General features: G+C 37.9%; 1 protein-coding gene across 1 annotated transcript; it reads left to right on the top strand.

Moving 5' to 3' along the window:
* Positions 1-639: 639 nt before the first annotated feature.
* Positions 640-9,688, top strand: LOC135477973 (methylsterol monooxygenase 1-like). Its single transcript, XM_064758214.1, has 8 exons — positions 640-854; positions 1,102-1,179; positions 2,509-2,580; positions 3,205-3,281; positions 5,122-5,248; positions 6,137-6,185; positions 7,518-7,676; positions 8,055-9,688. The coding sequence occupies exons 1-8, from the start codon at positions 684-686 to the stop codon at positions 8,195-8,197; spliced, it is 876 nt and encodes a 291-aa protein (XP_064614284.1). The 5' UTR covers positions 640-683; the 3' UTR covers positions 8,198-9,688.
* The last annotated feature ends 2,947 nt before the right edge of the window (positions 9,689-12,635 follow it).

Raw genomic sequence — 12,635 nt, 5'->3', positions numbered from 1 at the left:
CTTAATCAAGACATACATGTCCGTGATGAGCAAGTCTGCATGCTTATGTATTGTTCATAAGCACATTTTGAGAACAGAATATTTTGAATTTTGGTGTTTGAATTTAATTTTCCAGACGTTGCAGATTTTCATCAACAGAACAAATAGGAGTCTGAGTTTAGAACTGGTATCTGAAATAAAAACAATTTTTCCTAAACTGGGAAAACATATAGTTCAGATTTGAATGGGATATCTACATGTATATGTGACAAGAGATGTGATTATGTCACCATTTGCTATATTTACTGCTGATATCTCACATCATGGCAGAAATTGATCAACACACATAATTTACTGGTAGATATTTTAATTCCAATTTGATACTATCCACAGGCAGAGCTTTGGATTTTCAGCAGAACAGAATTATTCTACAGACATGACAAACAAGAGCTTACTATCTGAAACCAATTTTCCTTTCCAGACTGTAAAAGTACAAATGTTGTTTTGACAGATTCAGATGTGTATATATGCATGTATGTTTGGTAAGCAGATGCAATAGTGGCACCAACTTCTACTTGTTGACATGATACACTATGATGTACACCATGATTAGAAAATGTACAATACCTAAAAGTCTTTATTCTTCATTTTGCAGATTTCCCATAAAATTGTAGCTGGATTGATTGTGATAACGCCTTGGGAAAATGGCAGCCGAAAATTTAACAATAGCTGCTCCAATGACTTTAGCCACACAGTATCTTGAACTTTTGCCTGAAAACCCCCTGAAAGAGCCATTCAGAGATGCATGGGAAGGCATGTTACAGAACTATTCCAAATTCCAGATAGCGACATGGGGATCACTGCTGGTTCATGAGGTGAGATAGATGTATGGTACTGAAGGTTTGCAGTGTCACTGTACAATATGTATAAACTGGTCAGTTACTTTAGCTTTATAATATATCAAGGGTTCATAGTAAATTTATTTCTTTGAATCAGACAATTTTCCACATTGTGTGCTTCCATTGCCTGCTAAAACTTACCTAAAGCAGGTTAAAATAAACGATTTAGATTTTGATAATGTCTAACCATAGTTTAAAATCTGTTTTAACTTTACTGTTTCAGATTGTATATTTTGGAGTTTGTCTGCCAGCATTTCTGTTCCAGTTCATTCCGTTCATGCAGAGATTCAAGATACAAGATGTGAGTAAAACTGAACTAGAGAGACTTCTGCATTCTAACATACCCGGTATTTGGCTCTTTCCTTTTTGAAGTTTGCTTCTTCTGATCAGATTTACTTTGTGCATTAATTACTTCCATAACTTTTTGACATTTAAGTGTTATTCTCAGAGGTAACGCATGTAATTGCTTAGTGAAAAAATCATGTAAGTACCATAAATGGCCTAAAATTTCGCCCACAACAGTGCAGATTTAGAGACAAATAAATGTCACAAGAAATTAATTTTGGTGGGGAAACTTACAATTTTCTAGTAGAGTATCATCCCATATTCCAAACAAACCTCAACAGACCTTTCTAAAATCAATAGAGTTCTCAGAATGAGGGAAAATGTGCAAGTTAGTCATGAACGAAATTTGTGGTCATTTAGGGTATTTTTAGAAATGCAGAGCTGTAAATAGCCGTGTATGTGCTAGAGATTATATATCAATTAAACTAAAAAAAACAGTGTTAAATAAACACCCCTGATGAGTTATATAGCAGTACCTGTAATCCCACAGGGAATTTGAAAAATACTGATAACATGCCAGCTTTCTTCTTGTTTTAACTTTACAAATAACTGTAGTTTTACAACAGTAATACATGTCAGCATAAATATGGCAGGTTAAGATAATGAGAAAATGACATAATACATGGGAAATGGAATAAAGTCCTTTCCCATTCAGGCTGTAAATCTAAAACTCTACACAGCAAATGGACAGCAGTTGATTAATTCCAGTTTTACCTAAAAGACAATAATCCAGTGATCATATGTTACAAGAAAGTAAGAAGGACGACCCAAAATAAATACACTCATCTAAGTGGATTTTGTTATAGGAAAATTTTTCAGAAAAACGTAAATTTTGTATCATGTATATATTTTGATTGTATTGGCTGTGCATATATTTTGTCCTTACGTGTCAAACAAAACTTGAAGGGCTGCAGAATCAAAGCTGATTGACTTGAGATAGGGTTTCCTGGGTTATTCTTGATTCAATCTGCCATACCTTAACTTAAGCTGATAAGCTAGACACAGCGTGAACTTTACTACCTCTCATGTCAGCCTATTAGAAATGATTCCGTATCCTTCAAAGTTGTTTTGTTTTTAATTTTGTCTCTTCTATAATTTTATCCATGAGTCAAGAACCTTGTATTAAGCATCTCACAGTTCCAAAACCAGAAAGCAATGTTGTGGTTTCTAATTAGCCCTGAGTCTGAAGTATTGTCAAGAAACATATAACTTTCCTTGTGATTAGGGTTTCAACATTTTTTTTATATTTTCTGTTTGTTTATACTTTCTGTTTGTTCATTTACAGGACAAACCTGAAGAATTCAGTAAGCAATGGAAATGTTTCAAGTTGATCCTTTTTAATCATTTTTTCATACAGGTAGGTTTAATTGGTTCTTATTAAACAGTTTGTTTTTTTAATTAATGCTTTATGAATCTATTAAACTATAAATAAATGTAAATAATTACAATTATAAATGTGAATAATGACAATTATATAGGTAGCACGCTCAAGTTTGGGTGAGGTAGATCCAGGGTCAGTCCTGGGTCGACTCACACTTAAGACCTTGGCGTTCAGCATGAAGGGGATAGTGCAATGACTTGTTGACCCGCATTAGTATAATGGCCCAAGCGGGGCGGCTTACTTGCCTTTGGTAAGGCATCTCAGTGAAGCAGCAACAAGGAGGCAAATTACATGCACTCGAAGGGCTCCTTCGTCGTCATATGACTGAAAAATTGTTAAGTACAACGTTAAACCCCAAGTACACACGTACCAGTATATACATATAGTACATGTACACCCATGTAGGGCTGTTACAAAAGAACTCGTCCCTCTTATAGCATTGTAATATTAAAGTTTTCTCAGAGTCAGCATTAGGGCCTCTCATTTTAGTGTCAGGTACTGTGACATCATGCTCTCTTAAGTTACAAAAGCTACTAAGAAGAAGTCCTTGATTACAGTAGGTTAATCCTGCAACATGTATTAACTGCTCCTGTATTTCAGTTGCCTCTGATCTGTGGGACGTACGTGTTCACGGAGATGTTCAGTATACCCTATGACTGGCAGCACATGCCCACCTGGTAAGTCATTTAGATCCGTAGTTAGATATCATACATGCACTGGAATATACAGAACATTTTGTTGATTAAATTATGTGTTTTGGTAACTGTTTTGTGTGCTTTCTGTTGTTAGTCTGTAATAACTACAGACAGATCATTTCAGTCCTGCTCCCTCTCACTTCCTCTGCCCTATGATGTGACATGTACATACACGCTTGGATTTAGTTAGCGTACCGTGCAGCCGTGATTTGCACGATCATATCTGAGAAAACGCGGCTAAATACTCCATGCACGTCTAAGCTGTTCCTGTAACAAGCTGTGCATCTTTTGCTTCACAGAGAGCTTAATTTGCAGTAAGTAAACACGCATGGAATTCACTGAAGACCGACTTCAGTGTTATCAACAAGATCAGTTCAAGGAGCCAGCTTCGCAGGGAAATTAACTGATCCCATAATATAGGTAAAAGTGAAAGTAAAGTAGATACTACCAACACTTACTGGCTTCCAGAGAAAGTCACTATGATACACGCCATCATATTGGCTGTGTCTCTGCTGTGGACCAAGGAGTGAGCTTCTGACAAATTATCCGAAATGTCATTTTGACAGCTACAGCAGTGGTTGCAGTTCTGGCTGGCTACAGAGGATGATTAAAACCAAAACATATCCCAAACTAATGGGAAGATTACAACATAGAGCTATGAGAAGGGTTGCATGAAGACATTTTTGTATAAATGTTTTGATGACTATTACTGTTTAATAAGTGGCGTTGAAACACTGGAAGTGGTGGGAATCGGGAAGACTTTAAAATAAAGTTTGCTTGTAAATTTGATTACATCTACACCAGAGTTTTGGAACTAAAGGGAAGATAGTATTGTGACTGATACTACATGTACATTTAAGGTTAAACTTGACAGCGATGTAGCAAATCCATTACAGATGCCAGCATCTTTATCAGCTACAGCTGACTTCAGTCTTTTGTACCTGAAAACTTTGGTCTAAGGATGGCTTTTATTTTACTACAAATAGGGCTTATGCAAGGATCATGGGTACCCAAACATCTTACCTAACATTAAAGATTCACAGCCGATTTCCTGGCTACAATTCTCTAGTGCCTGAACTTTTTAGTGACTTATTTTCATGTCAGTAGTAACCAGTCACGGAGGCTTTCGGAGTCTGAGTCTACCCTAGTTAAACTTTAAGTGTGGTTTACTGGATTAATTTTCTCTGAATACTGTGACTGTTTTTATCATTTGATTTTATATATGCATGTTTCAAAGGGTTCATATAGATGCATACATGTCAAAGGATGATAGGCTAGATTTGCACCAGTCCATGAAATGAAGCAAAAATATCACTTTCCATGAAAGTTCATTCTTTATTCTTTCCTCAAAAAAGTTGATGTCCTGTTTATAATTTTTTTCGATCACTCGATCACTAAATTCACTCTGAATACATCAGAAACAGTCGAGTTCCAGGGACCTAGTCGGCCCGTGGACCTGGCCTTTAGGCTCATTGCGCTCCGCTCAATCAACTCTCATAATTATGCTCGGGTAAAGGAGATGCACTTGCTCAAATTCTCTTGCACTGCCAGTGTAACAGCCCCAGGCTAACACTGTGCATACATGTACATTTTTTTTATTTTAAATTCACGGTCACTCCTAGAAATCAGAAAAGTTAAATGTAGTGTGATGAAAACCATTCCACATTACAAAATTTGATTGCTGGAAAGTTACATATAAATCATGTGCTGCCGTACCACGCAGATTTCTCTCCAGTCATATGACCGTCTTGATTACAGTCACTTCCCTCCCACTGATTGCCTCCCCTGAATGCATATGTACAAAGTGTTATCTCCCTTGCAGGTATAACCTTGCCCTTCGCGTACTTGGCTGTGCCATCATTGAGGACACGTGGCACTACTTCCTCCACCAGGCACTTCATCACAAGAGGATTTACAAACACATCCATAAAGTCCATCACTTTTATCAGGTACGATTGAAGGTCCTGACCGAATGGCCAAGACAGATGAGGTTGAGTCCAACTACTGGGACATAGCATATTCCCATGCTCTTGTTCTTGTTTGCCGGCCATGCATGGTATAATGCACCATAATGCTGGCCGTCGTCGTATACGTGAAATATTCTTGAGTACGGCGTAAAACACCAGTCAAGTAAATAAATAAAGTGTTTGTGGGACCTAGGTGACAAACGCTCAACGAGGGTCATACATGTAAGGCTCCATGTGCATTTTAAGATTCATGGTAGACCACTTGTCTTCCATCAATGTGGTGTGCACTTCTGTACATCACACATGGGAAACTTCTTCACTGATGTGTACTCTGTTTCTTCTGCTCATAAAATTTATAGCCACTTAAAATTATTAAGTATGTCATTATTTAAAACAACAATCAAATGAAATCAAATACTACCAGTAATAAAGCTTTTGCTGTCCTTGATAAATATTGCTGTTGGGATGAACCATCACTGACTAATTTACATGTACTGTAATTCTTCAGCCTTTTCACCTGTTTGCAAGGTGTTTATCCAAGCATATTCTGAGAACATTATTAAATTATACTTTTTGTGAAGTCCTGAAATTGATCAACCCAGCCAACGTAGTTTTGTGTCTGAAACCAAATTAAAAATGTGTATAAATCTCACTGAAAATTGCTCTTTCATATGTGAGTGGATTGAGGAATAAGGGTTTGTGAGTTTGTGTACTAACAAACAGTAAAGTATATTGAAAAGTACACTGCTGGATCCTCTTAATGGTATGCTCTTTATTATCACTGTATCCGGATATCACTGTATCCTGTTATCAGTGTATCCTCTCACTCATGTAACTCTCTGATAATACATGATTGTCTGTTGTTCTCAGGCACCCTTTGGTATGACAGCAGAGTACGCTCACCCAGCTGAAACCTTGAGTAAGTAGATCTAGTTGTGAACCATTGTATTAATTAGCCATCCAATTTACCTTTCCTTCTTGGGCACCAGCTGACCAGCTTTTTTTCCCCCACTGGTAAGTGCATCAGGCCCAAACGCTGAATTTCTGGACACGCTGTGGCTTGTTTGCATATATTTAGAAATCATGCCATCTCATTTCCAATTTTTTCTCAGAATAGAGTGTCTCAAATACACTGACGTATCCCCTGCTAATCCTATCCTTGTTTGTATGGTAAACCATTGTGTGAATGCTACTGATAGCTTTGTTTAGAATTTACCAGTCTGTTAGCATCTGGATAAAATCTTTACCGTGATTCAATAACCAGTGTTACAAATTGAAAGCTCGTCTTAGACCGAATGAATTTTGGTTAACATAAATGATTATGGACAATAAACTTCTGATGACCTGCCCTCCAGTTCACGCACAATGTTTCAATCTTGCATTGCCTACATCGTAAAAAATCAGTAAATCAGTAAATTACATGTGACGTTGTAGTTGTACACAGAACAGAAGACATGTACATATAGGCCTCTGGGAAAGACAACAATGGCAGACAACAATGGAAGCGTCTCTTTAGCATAGGCAAGAATTACATAGTACTGGTATTTTGTATGGCTGATTCAGCTGGAGAGATGTTAGGAAAGTTAAGGGGCAGTTTTTAAGTTGCTTATACTTCTTAAGATTGTGTGTGTATTAGGGGGATGGGCGTGGACAAAGTAGGCATGGTGGTGTCACTTTTATGGCACTTCTGAGATTGCCTTATATCACCTAAATGTTGATGTGTAAAAATGAATTTTCAGAAGCACACGAAGGCCTTAAAATGATACCTTTGGTGCTTACACTTAAGTTTTTCTGATAAGAAACTTCACAAAAGACACTAACAACGCTAAGTTAGATGAATCACCAACAATCAAACAAAAGACCGTCTTGGTGGCCTAATGGTTAGAGCGTCTGCCTCAAAGTCAGGAGACCTCAGGATCAAGTTGGACCAGTGTCGGGAGAATATGATTGGGTGGGTGTCATGCCTAATGTCTTCGGCATGATACTTAAGTCGCTGCAGCACTTTGGCGGCATTGACTCACCCTGCCACAAGAAGACACAATATATATAAAAAAACACGTAATGACTCCTTGTCATCATGTTGTTGAAAAATTGTTAAGTACGACGTTAAACCCCAGGCATACATATATACATGCATATACATAATCAAACAAAAATTGCGCATCAAAAATGCCAGGTTGAGGTGAAACACAGTATATTCATAGTTTGTCATCTTTTTCTTCTCATTTTTATAACAACTTGTTTGTTTCAGTCCTGGGGATGGGGTTCTTCTGGGGAATCCTCCTGCTGTGTAACCACTTCATCCTGATGTGGGTGTGGGTGAGCATCCGTCTCATCGAGACTATCGATGTCCACAGTGGCTATGATGTGCCCTACCTTAACATCTTCCACCTGATCCCCTTCTACGGAGGTTTGTGCAGCTATCCTGTTGTCAGATCACATGCTCAGTCATAAATTTGCTGACAATGTGTACATAAAACATGCTATAAAGCAGTAACGTATTTAATCCACTCTACTTATAAAAATTATAAGCAAATTATAAATTGTAAAATTTGTCTGTAGTCTTGATGTTTTCGAAAGCACACAAGATATATTATGGCAATAAAATGATAACCAAAAGATTAAAGCTGAATAAATTTTATTTAATTTTGCCATCTAACAATCGAAAAGGCTGAGAAATAGGGTAGTTAGTTTTGTCCACTTTTATTGTAAACTGGTACTACCTTAAACCATGTTTTTTATGTATGAGTTGCATGAAAAAATCCTATTTGCCTTTTGTGTTACAAAGGCTCTCGTTTCCATGACTTCCACCACCGTAACTTCATCGGGAACTACTCTTCCACATTTACCTGGTGGGATAAGATCTTTGGCACAGACCAGCAGTACAAGGAGTTCCTCCTGAAGGAAACTGAAGCCAAGAAGACACAGTAACAGTCTCCTCAGTGAGCTTTGTACTATTTCGTGTTTATACCTGTTGTGCAGCAGACAGTCTGAGAGGGGAACACTTCGAAATACGGCGATATGCAGTAGTCAAAACTCTGGCACTTGAATGAGGTCTTATGGGCTTTCTAGTCTTCACAAATGAATGTTGACAACTTAGAAGTAAGAAGTCATTTGAATGAAGCTAAACCAATCTGAACCCGTACACAAAGACTGTCTGGTAAATGCCAGGTAACGCCAGATAGTCTTAGAGTCTAAGAAGGCTGTGGAAGTAGATTCCCTCTTGGCAGTTATTAGTTATAATTAATGATGAAGTGAAGTGAGAATGGCGTGTTTGAGGGGCAGGATCAGGGGAGAGAACTCTTAATTGAGTGGCATGTTTGTACAAAGATTTGTATGGTGTACCTGTTGTATTGTGTGTGGAAAAATAATGGTTAAATTCCTCATCTATCTGACATTACCACAGTAGGTGACATTATGTTGTGATTAGGATCCTCCACATATATGTATATCTGTTACCTAACCTAAGATTTGTAGTGGCAGATTTCTAGTCATTAAAATTTTAAACCCTGCAGATGAAACATTCTGTTTTATTAAAGACTAAAGCTTTTATCAAGCATCTCTTAAAAAGTGAAGGTGATTGAAGTGGAATTTAAGATTAAAATACATATGTTCAAGGCCATACATGTTTATTAATGTTTTCTTGACTTCCACTATTAAAGGAAATAATGCATATATCTAGATAAATCCTCCCAAATATGATTTGAGTCCATCATTTTTTGCTCACTAGTTTATGTTGATTTTGTATGTGAATGGGTGTGTACATAATAGACATGAACATAATGCCTGATGTATTTATGACTGGATGATTAATTGTTTTGTTTCTTTTTTTTTTTTTTTTTTACACCTGCTACAAGTAAATTAAGAAACTACATGTGTAATGTGCATGCAAATGTTTGTAAAGTTTGAGAATATGAATCGCAGTTATTTTACATGTTGGACCATGTATGTGTTTTCAGTTTCAATGTTTTTGTAATTTATATCTGGGACTATCATACATACATGTACATTGTACATATACAGTCTCAATTAATACTGAAATGATTAATATTATTCCAAAATGGTCTGTAGTTAACAGATGTTTTGTGTGACCAAAGATTTGCTTCTGTAATGGTTGAATGAAAAGAGTAAATGACCATGTACTTTTATGTAGGTTTATGCTTTTAGAAGATGGAAAATACCAGGTACATGTATGATTTCTAGTGTACATGTGATGTCACAGCCAGCTATAGACATTATCATGTACTTGTTGATGGGACAAATTTCCTGGACAACAAAATGCAGAAAATACATCTATGGGTAAGAAGTTACTCTGTAAATTGTATCATAATTTAATGTGATATGGACCTACGTGTATGTACAAACAGCAATGTTGTGAGGTCTTTTCCAGATGTAAAAAAACGTTGACTGTCTCGTAATTAAAAGATGAAAACAAATCAAAGTTTTATTGGATTCTATATATATATATATATATATATAACTTGCGGGTGGTCGTGGGTTTTTCCCGGGCTCGGCCCGGTTTCCTCCCACCATAATGCTGGCCGCCGTTGTATAAGTGAAATATTCTTGAGTACGGTGTAAAACACCAATCAATAAATAAATAAATAAAACCTGATGGAGTTAGAGTACTCGTCCAGTATGTCGAGGCTGTCAGTTTGCTTTGGGTATATAAGCGGGTCTCGCACGAAGCGAGTTTCGACTGCCGATCTAGATCTTTTGACCCTACCCAAAACATATGCGACCGCTGTAGAGTGGGAACGAACGACAGAGACCAACTGTGAACTTTGTTCTCACACCATACGAGTATATACGTCGCAATATGCTCACAAACGACTCGCCCCGAGTAAGTGAAATATCCTTAAGTACGGCGCAAAGAGTAGCTTCGTGTGAGACCTGCTTTGGGCGAACGGATTGGTTTGATGGTTCAGATCTACTCAAGAATTTTTTATTTTGTACAGTGGCGGCAATTTATGGATGGAGGAAAACGGGAGTAAACCACCAACTTGACATGTCACGTAACTGCCAAACGTGTGACATTTGTCATATTCGTGGAATATATGGGGGCATTCATATTTTTCATTTCTTTATTTGATTAGTGTTTTACACCGTACTCAAGGATATTTCACTTATACGACGGCGGCCAGCATTATGGTGGGAGATAACTGGGGATAGCCCGGGGGAAACCCACGACCATCCGCAGGTTTCTGGCAAATCTTCTCTATTTTATATTTTTACAATATTTCATAGTTCGTGACTAGAATTATGTTTACGATGATCTGCTAGTTGTTAAGCCTATAGGTTAAGAGACCAAGGCTTCGGTATGTGGTACACTATTAACTGTCAGGGCAAGGCAAAGGAGAGCCATCTGCCACTGACTTGTTGCTATGCGATCAATCCGGTTTTCATGTACTCGTGCGACAGCTCGACCTGGTGGATTAACAATGGAATTATCTGTGTATGGAAATAAAGCGTATATTTTAAATTGATCCAACTGTGTTTGTTGCTACAACTGCAATGAAACTAGCACGTTGGTAAATCAGGACTTACTGCAGTTCATGTTGCTTTGTTAACAGAGGTTTAGAATGGTAGAGCAGATTGTTTATCCTCAAAGAGTTGTTCCCCTTGTTTACGTGTACAGTAGCATCTGAAAGAACAAGTAAAAACAAAATAGCGTGTTGTAGGTTTAAATGGCGATGGAGATAAATACACAGTTTAAAAACTTGACATTATCACTGAAACACATGTCATACACATCTCACACTGCAGGTCACGAACTTGTATAGGCCTACGGTTCGATGTAAAGAGTGACACATGCGATACTGAAATAGCCAGCGGTCAGTCCACAGGAATAAGTTTATAGATGGAGGAAACCCAAAAGCCCGTGGTAAACCACCGAGTTTTGGCAAGTTACTGGCGAACTCTCGCATGTATGAGGGGCATCGTTGGATCAGATGGCTAATGCGCTGGTTCGCTCCGATCATCAAACACTTGACCAATACTAGTGTAAACTAGGTGACGTGCTCGAATCCAGCTGTCGCTGTTTCAGATGAGGTTTTTAGTCCATAGGTGAGTCAGATACAGTTGTCAAAAGCCGGTTCTATATCCCGGGCACTGCTGTTTCCTTCTCCAATAAACCTGACTGTCGTAATAATAGAAAAAAAAAGTGAAAAAGCGATAACGCACCAATCAATCAGTCAATCACCCCAGCGTGTGGCATACTGCTTTACATGCTATAATGGAAGAAGACAAGTTGCCCTCATCTAAAGTAAGGCTTCAGAAAAGGCCTGCGAACGGCAACAGCGGAGGAATAAATAAATTTTATAGCCAAGCCCGGATTTGAACCCGAACTTGTTCACCCCGTCGGCCTCGCACCTAGGACGGGATTTTCCCACGACACTCTGACCAGTTTGGCCGTTCTGGAGAGTCCGGAACTCTTCCAAGAACTCTTGCAGCTTCATCGATCATAGCTCTGGAGAGAAAAAGCAGTTATCAAGTAGCAGTCAGTGCATTAGGGCGGTGACATGCGACATACAGTCGCCTATTGCTTTATAAATACACCAGGCGCAGGCCTTTACTGTCCTTCAATAACAACTTGCATGATCGTGTTGTTATGATATCGGTGGCACCACATTCTGACTTGCATGATCGTGCTGTTATGATATCGGTGGCACCACATTCTGATATGCACGATCGTGTTGTTATGATATCGGTGACACCACATTCTGACTTGATTTCGGAATACCGAGTTTCTGGACTGATATATTGAGATATAAGCGGCTATTACCAAAGCCAGTATTATGTGTTAACCAGTTTACCAGTTTGGATATATCTGTAGAGTCCTATATATACGTGTGTAACCATGGCAAGAATCAGGTTGTGAAAGTTATGGGGATAATGGGAAAGACCGTATAAAGTGAAATGATCATCAAAACAAATGTCAATGAAAACGTTCACAAGAAATTTAGCGTTTACTTATTTTCTAGATCGTTTTCATCGAACTAAATGAAATGTCAGATGTTGGTATTGTCAGGTAGATGGACCATAAGGCCAGTGCCAAGGTACATGTATTCTGACGACACATCGCCTTTCTTTCTTTATATTCACCTAAAGCCATTTATTTTAGATCATTGTATAAGTAATCTTCTTCTCATGGGTAATAAGGGCTATTAAAAGATGTATTAAAAGAATAGGAAAAACTTCTTGTGACGTCAGAATATCCAAACGCCAACTATGTATGGTCTATCAAGCTCACCACAGAGTTTAAACATTTGAATGCATTTAATCATCTTAAAAAAAAAACAATTCTTAAAAAAAAATGACTGAAATTACGCATACTTTTCAGCTATCTGTCTGATGGGCGTTACTTGAT

The sequence above is a fragment of the Liolophura sinensis genome, chromosome 1, assembly GCF_032854445.1.
Source record: "Liolophura sinensis isolate JHLJ2023 chromosome 1, CUHK_Ljap_v2, whole genome shotgun sequence".
NCBI classification, from domain to species: Eukaryota; Metazoa; Mollusca; class Polyplacophora; order Chitonida; family Chitonidae; genus Liolophura; species Liolophura sinensis.
This window is presented reverse-complemented; position numbering and strand designations above follow the sequence as displayed.

What these genes read in the sequence shown, in the direction of transcription:
- LOC135477973 (XM_064758214.1), top strand. Translation starts at nt 684, where the DNA reads ATGGCAGCCGAAAATTTAACAATAGCTGCTCCAATGACTTTAGCCACA. An exon ending in AGAGATTCAAGATACAAGAT is followed by an intron (nt 1,180 to 2,508) that starts GTGAGTAAAACT and finishes GTTCATTTACAG; the next exon opens with GACAAACCTGAAGAATTCAG. An exon ending in CCTGATCCCCTTCTACGGAG is followed by an intron (nt 7,677 to 8,054) that starts GTTTGTGCAGCT and finishes TGTGTTACAAAG; the next exon opens with GCTCTCGTTTCCATGACTTC.